The sequence below is a fragment of the Haemaphysalis longicornis genome, unplaced genomic scaffold (assembly GCF_048455015.1).
Source record: "Haemaphysalis longicornis isolate Haplotype H1 unplaced genomic scaffold, Haemaphysalis longicornis Haplotype H1 scaffold_1, whole genome shotgun sequence".
Lineage (NCBI taxonomy): Eukaryota > Metazoa > Arthropoda > Arachnida > Ixodida > Ixodidae > Haemaphysalis > Haemaphysalis longicornis.
The window spans coordinates 333,994,409-334,012,868 of record NW_027526203.1 but is presented as its reverse complement, the minus strand read 5'-3'; the positions used below and the strand labels follow the sequence as shown (position 1 = coordinate 334,012,868).

Genomic DNA, 18,460 nt, shown 5'->3' with positions numbered 1-18,460 from the left:
ACGTGCGCACTACAGATTCCGAAATTTCACCGCCGTACTTTGGAACATTATGGTGACAAAGTTGCTGTGATCATGCACAAAGGGTTGGGCTCAACCATTGGTTGTGACAGCTGTATATTTATAGGTGCAAAGCAATAATAATAATGATCATGAAGAAAACACTGCTATATTGAGATGTACAGTCGCCTAAATCTTTAGCTAGTGTGCGCGAGCGACGACTTTTCTGTGCGTGAGGGCCATATGACGGGGCCAAGTTGCAAAGGAATTGAGGCTAAGCGCATGCTCAGAATGCAAGCTCAGCTGGGCTTATTGTCTGCCAGGCTGTTTCTTCTTAAGAACGTCACTTCATACATGCGCGCTGCAAACAAACAGGCAGCGTGCGCAAGCAAATTATTGTGCTCGTATTTTATGTTCCGAAGATCAGCATTGCAGCAGAACTTTCTACAGAAGAAAAAAACGTTTACTTCTGGAACTAGCAAATGAATAATATATGTTCTTCGGCTTACTTCATGATTTGGCGTGTTCGGCATATCTTTAGATTTCATTTGCTCAGTTTGTTGCGGCAGTGTTGGTCTTCTGAACATAAAATACGAGCAAAATAATACGCTTGCGTACGCTGCCTGCTTGTTTGCAGCGCGCTTGTATGGGGTGACGTTCTTAAGAAGGAACAGCCTAGCAGACGATGAGCCCAGCTGAGCCCACATTCTGAGCATGCACTTAGCCTCAACCCCTTTGCAACTTGGCCCCCGTCATATGGTGCTCGCATACAGAAAAGTCGTCACTCACACATGCTAGTTAAAGATTTGGGGGAGTGTACAAATGCTTCACAAACTCTGCAGCCCTTCTCCAAGCTGTCTCTTGTGTAGCTGGTGTCAAGTTTGTTTCTAGAATTCCAACATTTTCTAACATGCAGAACAGATACATTTGTCACATTAATGGCTCGTAAAAGATTTTCCATGTTTCTCAAGTAAAAAAAATCTGACCAGGGTGAAATAAATGCGAAACCTCATGGCATGATTTTCCTTTCTAGTTTTCATTGTTGTGCCATGTGTGCAGTTATTAAAACACTAGTTAATCCCAGCTATATGTGCATAACGCCTTGTGACATAATTCAATTGTTTGTTTGTGATATCTTTAGTTCATCTGAAATAGGTATAGAAAAGAGCACCAGCTCACCACGCTGGAATGGCAAAAAAAATTTGACTTTTTTTTTTTTTTTTTGCAGTCTAGCATGATGTTTTTTTGTGCAGTCTTGCCTGACACTTTGTGACAATATCCTGCCCCATGAAAAATTCTGTGCTGCAAAAATAGAAGGCTGCGTCTCCCGTTCCCCGCAGCCGCTTGGTGAACTTCAGTTTTTTGCAGTCTGGCAGGCTTGCACTTGTGGAGTTGTAAAATAGTATGCGGTTACTAAAAAGACTTCACGGCAGAAGTGTCCTTCCCAGCGCTGTCTTTCAAGACTTCTTCCTCCCTCCTGTGCGCGCATCCTTCAGTGATCCACGACTGTGATGGCCACTTCTACTTGAGGGCACATGAGGGAGCCTACCTTGCCGGTGGCTTCGAGCCGCAATGTAAGCCTGCTGATCTTGCCATCCTTACATCGGGAGAGCTGGGAACCGTTCCCGAGGACTGGGACCAGTTCTGTAAGTCCCTAGACCACTGTGCAATTATTCTGTGCCACGTGTTGTGACTTTCGATATGCTGACCCTTGTTGACTGGTTGGCATGCTCAAAGGTTTTGGCTTGCTGACTGCACTGATGCTAGGCTCGCGTTGAGCTGTGCCATATGCTCCTGCTTTGCGAGCAGTATACTGACGTAAAATGCTTGTTTCTCTGTTTTTTTGTTTTTGTTTGTTTTTGTTTTTTGTGCCTTCCATCATGCTGGCTTAAGGTGCTGAATCGAAGAAGTATTTACCATGAAAAGATGGGTGCTATCCTTCTTATTGTTTGCCAAGTAGTGAGGGAAAAAAGAATGTTGGTGCATGAGTATGCACTTTTACGAAGACGTAAACAGAAGGCCAACTTCTCAAACTTTGTCTTTCCATTCCTTTTCAAATTATTTTTGTGTATGTTGTCTGCTAGGGTTTGAGGTGACATATGCTGGTACTATTACTGATGTTTGTAGTTTTGTTCCCCCCTGTATTGGCCCTTTTGCTTTTAACAGTATGCACAAACAAACAAGTCTGCGTATTTGTCCAGTTGGATCCAACTCTGTTACTCATGTGCATTATTGTTCTGCTGCATGGCGACATTTCTACATAGTTATCTTATCCTCTTCCTATTTCCCCTATTATCCATTGCTGATTCCCTGTCCAATTGCTGCTCGAATTATGTTTCATGTACAGAGGGCAAAAATGGGGGGGGGAATCCAGAAATAACAGCATTTTTTTTTAGAGACAGAAGGGTGCTAGTACAGATGGGTGCCACTACTAGCAAATAATACGCCGCCCAGTATTTGATCTTCAACAAATAGCTGGTGCTCCCTCAAAACATAGGAGGCACAGCGTCCCTTAAAAAGTACAGCTCTTCTTCCGTTCTGACATAAGAACGCAACCAGTGATACAGTGCGGTGCAGAGTGCCTTTCACATGCATGGTCTGTTTGTTCAAGTACGCGTTTATTGCGTGGTACTGCTCACCTCCATGCCACGACCGCACTTCATTGTCCAGTAGCTTGATAAGTGAGTACTTTCCTTGGCAGGACTTATACCCACTCCTGCTAAACGGCACGAAACACTTCCCCATCACTCCGCTGCACAGAATCTTTTGCCCTGTGACAGCACCTAAAAAAAAAAAAAAAAAAAAGTGGCCAGCGAGAAATCTCTTCTGCAGTAAAAGCAGACGTAAAAAGAGAACACCAAAGTATAGTTGGTCTCCCAAGTGGCACTAGTTTTGTGTGCTGTCTGTTGACACACTGCCTAACTGGAATGCTGTCCACCTTTCCCAGTAGTTTTCAAAATCCATAATTGTGAAGGGTGAAATCAGAATGCAGAATTTTGATGTGTTTTGTCTTCTTGTTTTTTTATGTCACAGACGTGCTGCTGAAGGAGATGCTTTTCCGATTTCCAAACCTGGGAAATGTGGAGGTGGACAAACTCTACAACTGCCCGGAGAGCTTCACGCCTGACTGCCGTTGGATTATTGGAGAAGCGCCAGAGGTGAACCATCGTGCTCTAGAACACAGAACAAACTGGAAGATGTCGTTATGATCCAATATGCCGTTATCATTGCGTTCATTGAAATATTTTACCAGTGCAACACGGTGCCTAGTTCTAAAAGCTGTGTTTTGCGTGCAAGTAATTATAGCCAACAAAATGTCTTATCAAATGCCATAAGTATAGAATTGAGTTTCTCGCGTGAGCTAGTGTCACTACCAAAACTGTAGTGCAACATACACGAACCCATTTGTGAGCAGTGTAGTCATTGGTAGCTACAGGGATGCCTTTGCACTTAGAGGTAGGTATACAGCAGCTTGGGAATGTTGGCGCGAAGGTAGTTTGTGGGAACTAATTCTGTCTTCTTTTGTTCAGGTCAAGAACTATTTTGTAGCATCTGGCATGAAGTCTGTTGGTATCGAGGCAGCTGGTGGATTGGGAGAAGTCACGGCTGAGTGGATTGCCAGAGGAGAACCGAAGCTAGACCTGTGGGATATTGATATCCGAAGGTTCATTGGAATTCACAACAATGCCCATTTTCTGCGGGATCGCATGACTGAGGCACCTGGTATGTCACCGTTTGGAAGCTATGTGCAGTCCAGTTTTTTTAGATACACAATACGGTTAAACACTGCTTGACCTAAATGGCTCTTTTATGCATGCTTAACTGTCGCATAGGAATGTTAACTGTGATATGTAAGGTTGACTGATACTGCATTTGATGACATCATTTGGCTTTGCCTGGCTTACTTCTCAGAAATTAAAATAGTCTAGCTAGAGGGGCAAATAATGAAATTTTATCTCAAATTGAAGAGTGCTAATAGGAGCAAAAATGTGTATACCAAAATTATTAGTAAAATTTCTACTTCTAATTAAAACAAATTTCGCTAGAAAGAAATGCCTACTTAAAAATATCTTTTTATTTGTACCTTCCATCCCAAGTCTGCCAAAAAAATGCCGTTTTTCAATTTATTTCACACCAAGGGCCAAATTTTATTTAGGATGTGTGAAGGTGCACTATTAGTGATTTTTGCCTTTTTAGCGAATATGAAGCAAATAATGATTTGCTTCAGACATCCTTGAAGTGAATAATTGGTGTAATACAGTCAAACCCGAATATGGGCGATTGCACGAGAGAACGAACATGTGTGTGCACGACCATTTTTTGTTCATTCTTGTTTTTTTATTATATATGCGCGCAATATGGAAACCCCCGAAGATCAAGTTTGTTTTTTCCTGAGGTTGTAGTTCGGGAGAAAAGAATGTTTGAATGTGCCCGGAGCGCAGCGGTGGTTCCGGCAACTGCAGATTTTTTCAAGTTTGCGTCTCTGTGTACGTCAAGGAGTACAAGGGGTGTGTATAAAATGTTTCGGGCCATAAACTAGACCAGAATGCTAATCAGTTTAACACAAAATCAGCGTCCAGCAGCGAACAAAAAATTAAAAAAAAATCGTGAAATCGTCCCAGACGATAGTTTGTTACTGTTTTTGACGCCCCCTATCTACATTTCTTCTTTTCTGAAAAACTTGTCAGTCAGCCATTTTGTTGGCCATACGTGTCTGAACGCATCAGCAAAAGATGGTGTTTGTAGAAAATTATAAGTACTGAAAAAATTGAATAACTTAGGCTCTTTTTCAGAAACTGCGCAAATTCAAAACTCAATATAAAAAAAAAAACATACTCGATTTTCTTCAAAATTGCGGAAACAAGACTCCTTTACTTGGAAAACAAAACTGTGGAAAAACATGTTGCATCATTTTGTTCACAACAAAGTTGTAAGGGGCCAAACTTGGGGCTCGCGCGACGCGTCTTGGCGCGCCGCGGTAAGTTCCGGCCGCTGTTGCCGGACGTTGCGCGGGTGTACACGGGCGGAAATTCACATGCCGGCACGGTCAATCTCTTTCCAATATTCCCAAACGAAAAAACTATTCTGGAGATTATTCTTTTTTTTTTTTGCCCGCCTCTGTTTCCCTAATGTGTTCTTTAACGAGCTAACTTTCTGGCCGATACCAGCTCAAAAGCGCTCCTTTGCGAACGCCACTCTTCTTATAGGGAAAGGAAAGAAGGATTCGAAACAACAGGAAAAGTTTTTCCGGTGGTTATACCGGGTAGAAGTGGTAGGAGTGGTCGAAATTTTCTATTATTATGGCGCTTCGGTCACAGCACGAGTAAATTACTGAAGGGATTTCAGATTTTCTTCACAAGAATATTTATTCAAGTAAAAAGACACAAGTTTGGAAATTGGCTGTCAGACTACCGTGATTAATTATTTGCAGTCAGGAACACAGCAAAAGGCATACGTGTGGGAATACAACTCAAGTAAAATCTTTATATTATCTGCTCCACAGCTTCCTCGGGCGCTCATACAGTCAAGCACAGGAAACTGAAAACGGGCAAATGGCAGTGGGCTCACTTTCAGCGGTTCTGGCGACAGTTAAACGCTGTTCGTTTGGGTATTCCTTCGTGACGGATCACACGTGCCAGGACTGGATGCCTCGGGTGCGTGGCAGACACTTCCATTCTTCGCGCTTTTCCATGTGAAACTCTTCGATTCCTGCAGTAGATGCGTGAATCAGGGTCACCTTCTTTAGCTTGCTTTGCAACTCGGCAATCATTTCAGCTGCTGACCGAATGACGTTGGTGCTGCCTGCCCTCAGGTTGTGTAACGAAGCGCGATGTTTTACAATACCACCAACTCCAACACACGAGTTTTTTCCGTGTCCGGTAGCAGAGAACAGCCACTTCGCAGACGTGTAGTTTGCTCTGGAACGTTCATACAGCTGATATTTGTTCTTGAAATGACTGGCTGCACCGTCACTAACGTAAACAACGTCGCTGTACACAGGGGCACTTTCTTCCAGGCATTCGTGCACTTTGTGGAGCGCATAGCACGCATGTGCGGTATCGTGTTGCATGTGATCGCCGACTACTGCAGCTCTGAACTGATTTTCTTGTAGTTACAACGCACGTAAACAGTGAAACCTGTGTTTTGTGCCAGTGGTACGACTGGACTTCATTTGGCAGAATAACTGTCCAATTTTCAGCGAAGTTGAAGTGCAAAACTCAAGTTGCAAAACTCAAGTGGCCATTTATTTTCATCGCAGCACATGCAACGGATAACCTTTGTGGACACATGCAGAGCAGTTCTCAAAACCCAAGCTTGGGCCTTGAGCGTTGCTTTACAGTAAATGCCCTGAGCAGCAATCTCTCCTGCTGTGTTGGCACAGTGGCTAAGAAAAAAGAGTTTATAAGGAGGAATTTAGAGGGCAGCACAAGGCTTGCAGCGGTGCTTTCACCATTATTGTGCATGCTCAAGTGTCTCTGGCACGGTGGGCTCATTTCCCATTCCACGGTCACCAGTTGCCGTGTGTACTGTCTTAACGCATGTCACGTATCACTAAGAAACCCTTGCTCACAATGAGATCTTGTTACGCATTGAATACAGGGAATTGAGTTATCCAGCAAGTCATTGCATACTCGATACGAATTGGAACATTTGCAAACCCCTATTTCTTTCACCTTTGGGTAAAAAAAAATGTAGCATTCTTGTGTGAATGAATTGGTGGCACTGTCTATTACCTCCTTATGTAGTGCTACCCATGTAGTGCTACCCAGCACAGGGAAAGAGAAACAGGCCTTCTTATTTTATGCGAATTGTGTCGGCTTAATATTGTCAAAGTGTAGGTAGTTTTAAAAATTGAACAAAATCAGACGTGTTTACGTACCCTGTTTTTTTTTTCAAAGCCTTGCAATGTGTTTTGCACCAGTATTGGCACTGGCTGCAGGCAACTCTCAAAATTTCACGAAAGAATTAAAATAGGCCTCACACCATTTGCTTTTTTGCAGGTATGCATTACAGGTTGTGCTACCCATTTGTAGAATTTCAAACTGGACGAGAGCTGCGAATGTCGCCCATATATCCTCGGCTCAAGCTTGCCGGAGCAGTGTTCGGACAAACGATGGGCTACGAACGGCCACACTACTACACGTCTAGTGACCCAAACATCCTCACAGGTAACTGATTTCTTGCCATAAGTTGTAGAAAAGTGGAATGCACAAATCAGTGCCACATGAAACTTTCTCCTTGCTTACTGAACGAGAACAAGACTTTGAAGACTATTATATGAACCACTGCCAGCCTGTGTAAATGTGGCGCAGCTATTGAACCTGCTAGTCAGAAATACCGTGGCATGTTTCTCAAGTTGTGACTCAAAATAGCTTTACCGTGGTTAATTTCGCGTTAGTTTATTATCCTCTGTGCATTGTTTTTCACGAGTCCATGCAGCAGTGGGAGTTCAGTGGCACCTCGTAGCATCTGTGGGGCTTTGTTTGCCATACGTGCAGAAGTACTGCGTCAGTCAAAATCCTGCTTCCTCATGGGAAAGACGAGTGAGCTGAGAAATCTCAGAGGTGCCTGTGCAGTGCTGCGGGGAACATCATTTTACACACAGCCACTACACTTGTACTATAGGATGAATCCTGAGCAGGGTCTTGAAAAGCACAACTAATTACAAGGTCCACATCTGTGTTCAACATTGGTTCGTTCCTAGTGCAAAATAAGTGGAGCATAAAGAGGGGCCGATTATAGGAAAGGTGTGGTCACGTTCATGCCATGCTACGTATTTCCGGCAATTATTTCTGCTAATTTAGTGTCTTTTGATTGAATACATAATTATCTCATCAAGATCAACGTGTGTTGCAAGTGGAAGTGTAGCACAAAGGAGTCATTTGAGATAAATGTAGGAGATTCATGCATATAGCAGCTGATTGAATGCAAAAAGCTTTGTCCGGAGTATTTTCCCCTTGACTTCCTGTAAAGCAGGGGATCGGCAACCTTTCGAGGCGGAGGGCCGAGTGGCATGAAGTCGACGCGCCTGGGGCCGGATGGCATGGAGGGAGGGGGTGGGGGGGGCTTTTTTGGGCCTGTGCGAAAGGAAGTGAAGATGTTATCTGGCTAAGTGTGAAGATGGGGGACAGTGCCAACTGGATGTGATTTTTCTTTGTTCGTATCTAACCACATTTGAAGTCAAAACTGCCATGTCGGCCTTCAGATAGGTAGTGGAAAGGGGAGAGAGGGTGCAGGCAGGAGGGGGGTTCTGACGGTGTGCCGGGGTCCACATAATACTGCCCCACGGGCTGTAGATTGCCAACCTTTGCTCTGAATCTAAAGCATCCACACACAGCACTCAGTTATAAATTGACTTTCTTATGCTGCATGAAAGCTTTGCAAAAGACACGTTCAGAAATGACACGGGCAGTGCTTTTAAGTACCACCAATTTTTTGGCCACAAGAGAATATGGCTTTCACTGTCAGTCACTGGTCAACATCACCCTCACACTTCTGGGGCTCCCTGTCATTTTTGGCAGCTTACACATAGCTTACAGAAACCTAATTGCTAATATCTGTTGCCTTCGACCACGACTGGATTCAGATCTTATTTTCGTATGCCTATAGTGTCGTTGCTTTGGTCCTTCTACCATTTTGGTTGCTATTGCTGTTTGCATTTTTTGCTTAATGGTGGGCATTTGAGATATAAAATATAGGGACAAGAAACTATTCAATTATAATTATGTAGTTGAGAAATTAATTGGTGTACCCAGTATTTTCTTAACGTGAAAGTTCAAAAATTTTATTTGGAAATGCTTGTGAATCGAAGAGGTGTGTGAATATTCAATTTGCCTTTAAATTGAATAGAACTATAATTTAGTTTGTTTCTGCACATGTTATGTGCATGAAAAGACAGATTTATATGTGCATATACCTTTGTTTACGTATTTGAGCTATGCTATTAGCATTCATCAGAAGCGGCAACCCCATTGAAGAAATTGGATAAAAGTCTGGGGGGAAGAAACTTCTAACATGTTTGCATGCAGTTATGTTCACAAATCCTTGCTTTCAGGATAACATGACAACTTTTGTCTTGAGGCATAGTTTTGAATTATCTTTGGTATTGGCTTAGCTTTGTATATCTTAGCAGGTTTTTCTAGTGATGTATGGGATGCTGCAAAAATGGCAGCTGTGATTTTTGCATTTGAATATAGGTACAACAACCACTTCTTTCATTGAATGCAGCTTGAAAAAAAAAAATTCTGATATCTGAACGAAAATATTGTTTTGCATTATTTTTGGCTACTCATTTGCGTCTGATCTGTTCAAATGCAAAGGACATATTCGAACTAGCTTGACATATTGATAGTTTCATATACACAAATATGCCAATGCAGTGCTTGAGATCTTAGCTTGCCCTTAATGCTTGCTTGCAATCATGATGATCGGAGACTTGCTGTTCAGCTCATACAAGGTCTTCACAGCCCACAGAACGATACTGTTTCCTCTTTATTTTATGGCGAAAAAGTGAGGAAGCTGTCTCGTGCTCTAAGGGGATGGCTTTGCTTTGTATATTTTACCATGTTTTGCCTCTAGTGATACCGATTCGTGTTTTTGTAATAAGGCCAATCATACATCTTGATCAATTACTGTCGTGGGTTTGGCTTAGTGGCTAAGGCGTTGTCCTGCTGAGGGCAGGGAAGCGGGTCCGATTCCCGCCCGCGGAGGCCACTTTTTTTATGGAGGCGAAAATCGAAAACGCCCGTGTTTTCGAAATAGATTTTGCCGCACGTTAAGATTCTTAAATGGCCAAAATTTATTCCGGACACTCCACTACGGCGCGCATCATATTCTGTGCAGATTCGGCGCGCTAAATGTCATAATCAATCAATTTGAAAAAATAACAAAACCAGATACTGTACAGAAGCCATTGGCAAAGACAGCCACGTCATAGAACAGTAATTTGTTTTTTCAGTGTGTGTGTGTGTGTGTGTCCTGGCATCTGATCATGCTTTTTTTCTTGAGTTGAAGTGCAATTTGTGGTTTTCAGGCAGTGTGCATACGTGCTGCTTTCTGCGTGCTGCAGGAACGGATCTACCCTCAGCCAAGGTGGACGTGTATGGGAAGCCCCCGTGGTTTGATGCAGTGAAGTCCGAGTACGAGGCTTGCCGGGAGAGGGTTGCTCTGCTTGACTACTCGTCTTTTACCAAGCTCGAAGTCTGGGTGAGTGTGTGCATAAGAGGCCTGCTGAAACATACGTCAGTTATCCTGCAGTGGTATTCCAAAACCTGCACTTAAAGGAGCCATGAAGAGAAAATACAACTTTGTTTAATTTAAAAGAACTAGGATTCAGTATCTCACTCAGCTCCATTAGAGCCACAAAAGATGGTTTTATAACGAAAAAAAAGCAAGAAGTATTTAAAAACTGTTCAATTTGCGCCACAGTGACGTGTTATGAGCAAGAATGACGTCATACGGGCCAACAATAAAATATAATTTTCAGTGCGTTAACTGCACGTTAGCATTCAAGTGATGCGGTCAAATGGAACTAGAGGCCCCATTACAGACGTCCAGTCATGTATCGTCGCGACAGGTCAGTTAGGCGGCCGCCAATCGCACAAACAAGGTTCCGTGACGTCATAGAAAAGTTGCGGGACATTGGCTAGGGGGTCGCCACGGCTTCACACGTTTTCTTTAATATCTCCGTTATTTGTTCGAAGATTGCGATGATATTGGTATCATTGTTATCGGGACTAAGCAGTGTTTCTAATAAACCCAACTTGTATTTTGTCTTCACGGCTCCTTTAATATTCATGCATAGAGCAATGCATATGGGGCGGTGCCCATGCTGCAAGAAAATGCAACCCAGATCAAGCTTTACTCTGTGTAAAGTAAAATACCTGCTTTCCAAATGCACATATTTTTATTAAGCAGTTGCTACGGGGAAAAAAAGTACGAGATGCTCTCTTCAGGGCAACACTCGTGTAATTTTAATCAACAAGTGGAATTGTTGCTTTCTTCGCGTATAATGGTTGTGGCTTTTCTGGTGGAATTTTTTTTATGCCATGGTAGCAACAAAAGAATGGGACTGCGACATTTGTTACAGCAGAGTGATATAAATGGTTAGGCTGTTGATGCAGTGCTTATGAGGTAAATATATATAAATGTAGCAAGTCATTTTTTGTTGATTCGCAAACTGTTGGGGCACCCTTGAAGGCATTGTGTCCCCCTATGCACCCAAACACACATGTGATATCCAATTAGGCATCTAGCCTGAAATCATGCAGGCCAAATCAGGGTAGGTGTAACAAAAGCAATTATTTCAAAGCAAAGTAAATAGAATAAATCTTTGCTGTGGTAAATTGGTTGGGACTAAACAAAATGTTTACTGTAGTGGGAAATTTACGGGAGGGGGAGTCACTCCAAACACCTACTGCAGCAGAGTGGAAAGTTGGTTGATATGCACGCTTAGGCATTCAAATAGCACAACAGAAAGACAATGAACAGGCAGAGAGGACAAGGCATACCCATCTTGTCCTATTTCTGTCTGCCGATCATCTTTCCATGCTACTGCTTGAACATGTAAGTATCAAAACATCTATTTCAGCCCCTAGAGTTCATTGGAAACTGACTGAAACGCTTTTTATTCTCCATTAACATATTGAACAAACATACTACATTGAAAAAATTTGGTACGAAAGTATGTACAATGCGCTTTATGTCTGTTTGGAAAGTTTTAAAGGTTGTTGATTTTCACCCACTGGTTTTCACCAGCTGCCCACTGGTTTTCACGTAATGATGCTGTCCTAGAGAAAACATGGTCACTCGAAACAACTCAATCATGAGATTTGTTGGGCAGGGTCAAGCACACTTTTCCTGCTTGTTTCATTTCTTCAGAAGCTCCAGACAAATCCTTTATTCTATGTTAACTGTCTAACCATCAAACATCTTTGCATCTTGCAATACTACTAGCGTGAAACCCAAATATAACCAGCGACAGCACCTGAAGAAAAGGTTTACTTGAATTCCGCCCCAAGCATAGTGTCATATTTGTAGCATTGTTACTGAAAGCATGACCAAGGCTGGTGGTGCTTCCTATAAGATTATTCTGGCTTTGATGTTTACTCTATCAGGGAATTTTTTTGTGAGTTCCTAAGTTGCATAGGAATCCAGTCAGCATTGACAATTCCTATGATATGATACTCAGATTTACCGTAGTTGTCTTCTGCTGTATAAGAATTATATAGCCCATCTAAAACCGTGTGTGCGTCAGGGGGTACCATTTTGAGAAAAAGAGTGCACATCATCAATGCATGCTATGAACTTTGCTTTGCAGTCATGCATTCATTTTGTCTTTCTGCATTGTATATGGTTTATTTCATGTATGCTAACGTGTTGTCTTTTTCTAGTGTGTGTGAAATTTGTGCTTTCAGTTACTCAGTAGGTGCTGATCTCACATGGGCATGCATGTTCTCTTCAGTCTCCTGGCAGTGAAGTGGTTGACCTCCTGCAGTACCTCTGTTCAAATGACATTGACATTCCGGTTGGAAGCATTGTCAATACTGGTATGCAAAATCATTGGGGTGGCTATGAAAATGACTGCAGCCTCGTCAGGCTTGAAAAGAACAGGTTTGTCTCTTTGAAATGGCCAGATTTGATTGTGTTGAATTTACCCCCCCCCCCCCCTCCCTCTTTCTTTACTGTGTACAGAGGGGCTTACATTTACTTGAAATACCCTAGAGAAAATGGTAGCTGGTCCCAGCTGGTTTATGGCCCAATACCCAGCTGGGCACAGCTGCTCCCAGCAGGTTCCAGCTGGGACCAGCTACTATTTTTTCTAAGGTAGTAAGCTTCCAAAAAGTGAATCTGAAGCGCACCTAATGGATGAGGCCCACTGGATGACATTAGCCATTATGTTGCACGTGTGGGTTACCAGCCACTTAGGGCGATGGTGTTTTTCATCCCCTGGGTCTCACGACGAGCCTTACCTGAAGCCTCTAACCCGATTGCCCGAATAGGTTATGGCAAGCAACCGAAGCTGTGACAGCAGCCCATGAGAGTGGAAACATTGGCTAATGTTAAGCTATGGACGGCGACTCTGTTGTGCACTTTATTGTAACAGCATTTGAGAAGGCTTTGCATTGAAGCAGAGTCAAAGTATTAAAATATCTGGTGCTCATAATGTCAAAACACAATGGCAAGCTCCCAAAATGAGAAGTGCAAACTTTTACGAGCAACACATACTATGAAAGCTGTGTATACATACCTGCCAACTCTTCTAAATTTTCTGCAAAATGTACGAATTTCATTCGTCTTACAATTTTACAAATCTTGCGTGAAATTTTAGATTTTTGAAAAAAAAAGGGGGGGGGGGACATTTAGTTCTTACGCCGCTATGAGAGGGCAATATGTACTGTTGCTATCATCATCAGCAGTCTTCTCGGGGTGAGCATCCACATGGAGGACGCGTCCGGGCTACCACCTCGGCAAGCCTGTTTATAGCACGTTGTTTGCGGGACGGTTAGGACTTCCATGTCCGTGTTGCTCTTTGTAGGACTGCGGCGTCCGATTCAGTACAACCTGTGGTACGACCGTGGTTGTTGCTTTGCTGTGCAATGACAGGCTCGACGCCGCGACAGTACTACCAAGTGTTTTTGAAATTGTACACGTCTGAATTCGCTTCTCCTACCCAATGGAGTTCTTGCTCATTACTCTTCAAGACTGACGGTTTCCACTTATGGTTGTGAAAATGTGAGAACGCTTGTCACAGAACGTTAATCCTTTTAAACTAGAAAAAATTAAAGCGTGCTGCCCCCCTCCCCCCTCTCCGTACGCAGGTTTTACGATTTTCCGAGTCACCAAGTTGGCAGGTATGAACAGCGTACGACCTTTCAATGCATACAACTTGGAACAATACATAAGCAGCAAAGCAAAGAAATTTCTCAATTGCTCACCCACCTGTGAAAATCCTCTGGAAGGGGAAGAAGAAACAAGGCATAAAGGGGACAGGAATTGAGAACAAAGCCACAGCCGCTGCTGCTATTTGCAATGGCTAGGTTAAGTGGAAACTGAAAAACAGACGGTGACCATTGGTCGTAGTATGCTAATGTGTAAGCGCTGTACAATTAGTTGCAATGGCCTTGTGAAAGACACTTGCTTATGAAGAAATACATGATCAACGACATGCTTGTGATGGAGAGAGAAGAAAAGATCCCACAGTAATTGCTTGAAATAGATCGACTAGAATATGACTTCAATTTACCGTAATATTATTGCAGTAAATTAAGGTTTACTAAATATCATTTAAGTATTGATTAATGTCATCAAAATGTCACCATGCGGTATTTGTTCCGGTGCAATGTTTTTGGAGGATCATGCAGCTGCACTGAATTTTCACATTGTCGGATCTAATACTCGCCTGCAACTTTAATGTTATTCAGCCTCATTTTCTGCATAACCTGGGCACGGAAATCATTGGTGATGTTAGTGAGATGTCTGACAATATGTGAGCCTAGGAAGTTCCAAGAATCGCTCACGAATAGGCAAGTTGGTTTGAGCTTATCGCTTGAACGGAGTACAGAAGGTGTCGAAAAGGACACACAGGTCACAGCGCTGTGTCCCATGTACTGTTCTCAGCGTCCTTCGTAGTACTGCTATGTTCAGGCTGAGCTTGCCAGCTTTAAGTTTTCTCCAGCCATGTTTTTCCCCCTGGCAGGTACATGATAGTGGCCCCCACCAAGCAGCAGATGCGCTGCCAAACGTGGATTCGTCGCCACGTGCCCTATGACAGCCCTATTGTAGTGGCCGACGTCACCTCCATGTACACCGCCATCTGCATCATGGGCCAGCGAGCTCCGAACCTCATGTCAGAGCTGACGGACACATCGCTCACCTCCAAGGACTTCCCGCTGTTCACTTGGAAGGTGGGCGGGCCGTGTGTCCAAGTGCATTGTAGGGCTCGGTTTTGTTTTTGTAGGTTTACAGGTACAGAAACAAAGAGAAAAGGAGAAAAATTGTTTTTCACTATTTTCATGCGTTATCTGTGATCACATGAAGCTGAACCAGATAAGCTACTTGGCGAACTCAGTTCAGTGTCAGAAAAACTGAGATGAGGGGGGAAGGGGGGGTCAAAACCTGAGAGCATTTTTCTGGAAGGACGTGCCTATGTACGGATGCACTTTTACCTTTGCACTTGGTAGAGAAAAGAGCACACTTGCCTAAATTTTGAGAATTGGGTATGGACAGGCATTACCTTGCACAACTGAAAGTGTATTTGACCTGATCCTTTGCAGTCTTTAGACCATTCAATATTGCAAAATGTGGCAAATTCCCTACATCATCTGCAGTTTTTTTTGTGTGTAAGTTTCTTTCAAAGTGCCTTGAAATAAAACAGGTCTGTGATTCCGAGGGAATCATGGGTAGTGTATAGTGTATAGTTCAGGATTGGCATGGTCATCAGTTTGCCTTAGGGCTACGCAAACTAAGTTTTTTTATCTAATAAACTGGAAGGGAATGTTGCGCCGCTATTAAGTGATACTTTTTGCAGAAAAATGCCTCTCCTAGCTGCTGAAGGCTCAAAATAAATGATGTGATATGGAAGAAAAAAAAATGGTGCCTCGCATTTTCCACATGCTTCCAAATTGATGATTAATAAACCATGAATAATGAGTAATGATTAATAAACCAAGTAGAGTATTTTCTTGCTTTTAGTAGCTGCTAGGTAGAGGGAACAGCATCGGTGTTGTGCTCCACATTTATGCATCCATTATCTGATTCTTTCAGGAACTTGACATCGGGTTTGCCAGTGGAATAAAAGTGTTTCACATGACTCATACTGGAGATAGAGGATGGGTTCTATATATTCCCAATGAGGTAAGGGAAGCTACAAGCACCATGTGTTAAAGCATGTGATGGTTTTGTTGTCTCCAAATTTTTCTAAGTGCATGCTGTGTGGCAACTCTTACTGCTTAGTTTATGGTTATATATGATTAATGCAAGAAAGTGCACTTCATTAGCTGATTTCTTTCAAGTCAAAACATGACAGTGACTCCAGGAGTCGCCACATGATGTGTAATGTTCCAAAGAATAAAGCTAATTTTTTTGTTTAACTATCAACTGTTTTTTTTTTCTTTTTTTTTTATCTCCTTTCAGTACGCCCTGCACGTGTACGACCGGATCTTGGAAGTGGGCCAAAAGTACGGCATCCAGCACGCTGGCTACTTTGCAATGAGAACACTTCGCATTGAGAAATTCTTTGCCTTCTGGGGAAAAGACCTCGATTGCACTACAACACCATTCGAGTGCGGAAGAGCCTTCAGGGTCAAGTTTGATGTAAGAAACATGGCATGAAAAGTTGCATGTTTCACACAGCGCTGCATTAGTCCTATTTCACGCGAAAAGACATTTCCCCACCTTCGCATTTGCAATTGCCACGGGTTGAGTAGTTTTGGGCAACATACCTAGCTGCGAGGAAGAAGTCTGCGCATTGGGAGAGTGGCTCGAAATTTTTTTGACAGAGGCACGCAGGGAAGTGAGCCAACAGGCCACACGTGATAGGCTTTATGCTTGTGTCCTTAGCATAGGAGCGTGCATGCCCTGAGTGTTTTTTGTGCTACAGGAGAGGCACTCCAAACCACTTGGGAAGGTGTGTTGTAGATCATTGGAGTTGTACGATGTTCTTGCACTGGGGCAGACTGCCATGTGAAGTAGCCTGGTTGTGTAACATTTATTTGTAAGGGGTTTGCGCCAAATTTTTCTACTTGCACAGCCCATCTGATTGAGCAGCAGCTTAAATACCTTCAGGTTCGTGCAGTATATAGACCCTGAGTTTGGTGACTGCTGTGCTGTCAGGTGCTGCTTTTCCGCAGTGTGTAGAGAGCTGCAAGGCTGATAGGCACTCGTGCAGTATTTTGACTTTCTGTCACTACTTTTTGTTTGTTCGCATCCCACGAAAATTGTTGAAGCCACGTCTGTATATACATGTATAATACATTTTTGGACACTCATCCACAAGAGTGTCAGCCAGTACGTTGGCGGCCATAAGTGGTGTGCCATGAGGTATGAGGTGTGCTTGATTATCTGATTGCATTGCTCTACCATGGCAGTGTGAGTAAATGTGGCTTATTGCGGCATTGTTAGAAATCTGGCAAACGAGCAATTGCTAAGTGCCGCATCACAAGCTGGCTTCACGCACTTGTCTGTTATGCACACCCGATTGTGATGCTCTGCAGTTGCATCAGAAATATTTGCACCGGTAAATAACATGCTCTTTGCGAGAACTGGCACAGCCCTGCATAATTAATAATATCCAACACACAGAAGTGAGAAATCACAGAGTTGTAAATGTGGCAAATGGCTGCAGCGACAATGGGAAGCTGTGGGGAGCAGCCCCCAGTTTCTTTCAAAATGTTCCGCTAGGGAGCTTTTATTGGCACCGTAGAGGCAGTGCTCGTGACGTATATTTTTCTGCTGAATTTAAGGAGGGGAAGGGGGGGGGGTACACTGCCTAGAAAAGGTAAATATTGAACCACCAAACTAATATTGATGAATTTTATGGCTGTTCCTTATCTTATCATAAGAATCGTCCTTCCAAATGTCATTGAGTTTGGACAACAACAACAACAAAAAAAAGTTATACTCTCTCTCAGATGTGAAAGTAGTGTCTCGCTAGGCGAATCTATCATCTAAAAAATACATTTTTTCTTCCTTAGCACTATAGATTGCATACGTCTAGTCCAGTGCAGGGCTCTATGGGAGTATTCTGGGCAATTTCAGAGCAGATATTAAGAAAAAACAAAAAACAGTTTGTGAAGTGCCAAAGTAAAATTTTTATGCTCACTATACTGCAAAAAATGTTGAAATTGCAGCATAAAATATGCCAAAACTGAGAAGAAATGAGTCTGCAATGCCCTTCCTCATAGAATTTCACTCCTTAAAGCATTTGAAATACAGCTGTCTTGTGTATAGTATGGCATGGAAATGGTAAGCCTTCATTACTTATTTTTAAATGGACTAAGCACCGTTTGTTGTCCGACAAAATCTGTAAGAATGATGAACTTTGGTGCCCTTTTCACCTACATTTCCAGACACAATGTTGCATGTATAGTGTATAGTTTTGTTAGCATGGTGTAAGCCTACGTGTGTTATACTGGACTGGTAATTGATTATCCCTGTATGCACTACAACAACGGGTTAACCTTGTTGCCTGGATGTGTGACCTGCTTGGCTTGTAATTTAGCTTCCCTCAGGGCATGAGGAAATGCAGGTGATGTATTTTTGTAGGAGTACGGATACCAAATTTGCATTTCTCAGTTTTTCGCTCTTGAAAGTTTCCGGCTAGCCCCGTAAACTGTAAAGCATGTTGTAGTGGTGGTGGTGGTGGTGGTTGTGGGATCAGGCGGCATTAGCCTGGCTGGATATGCCGGCAATTGCTCTGCCCAAGCTCCTCCTAATTAGCCAAAGGTAGTGTCCTTTTACTACA

The 18,460-nt window shown here is 42.9% G+C and overlaps 1 protein-coding gene across 1 annotated transcript in view; it reads left to right on the top strand.

Moving 5' to 3' along the window:
- The window catches only part of LOC144152561 (pyruvate dehydrogenase phosphatase regulatory subunit, mitochondrial), a 57,928-nt gene that overhangs the window by 28,241 nt on the left and 11,227 nt on the right, over positions 1–18,460 (top strand). The window contains exons 9-17 of the mRNA XM_077683868.1: positions 1,494–1,643; positions 3,031–3,155; positions 3,528–3,720; positions 6,999–7,166; positions 10,067–10,203; positions 12,461–12,609; positions 14,696–14,903; positions 15,763–15,852; positions 16,132–16,311. Coding sequence (XP_077539994.1) covers positions 1,494–1,643; positions 3,031–3,155; positions 3,528–3,720; positions 6,999–7,166; positions 10,067–10,203; positions 12,461–12,609; positions 14,696–14,903; positions 15,763–15,852; positions 16,132–16,311 — 1,400 coding nt within the window. The remainder of the gene's footprint in view (positions 1–1,493; positions 1,644–3,030; positions 3,156–3,527; positions 3,721–6,998; positions 7,167–10,066; positions 10,204–12,460; positions 12,610–14,695; positions 14,904–15,762; positions 15,853–16,131; positions 16,312–18,460) is intronic.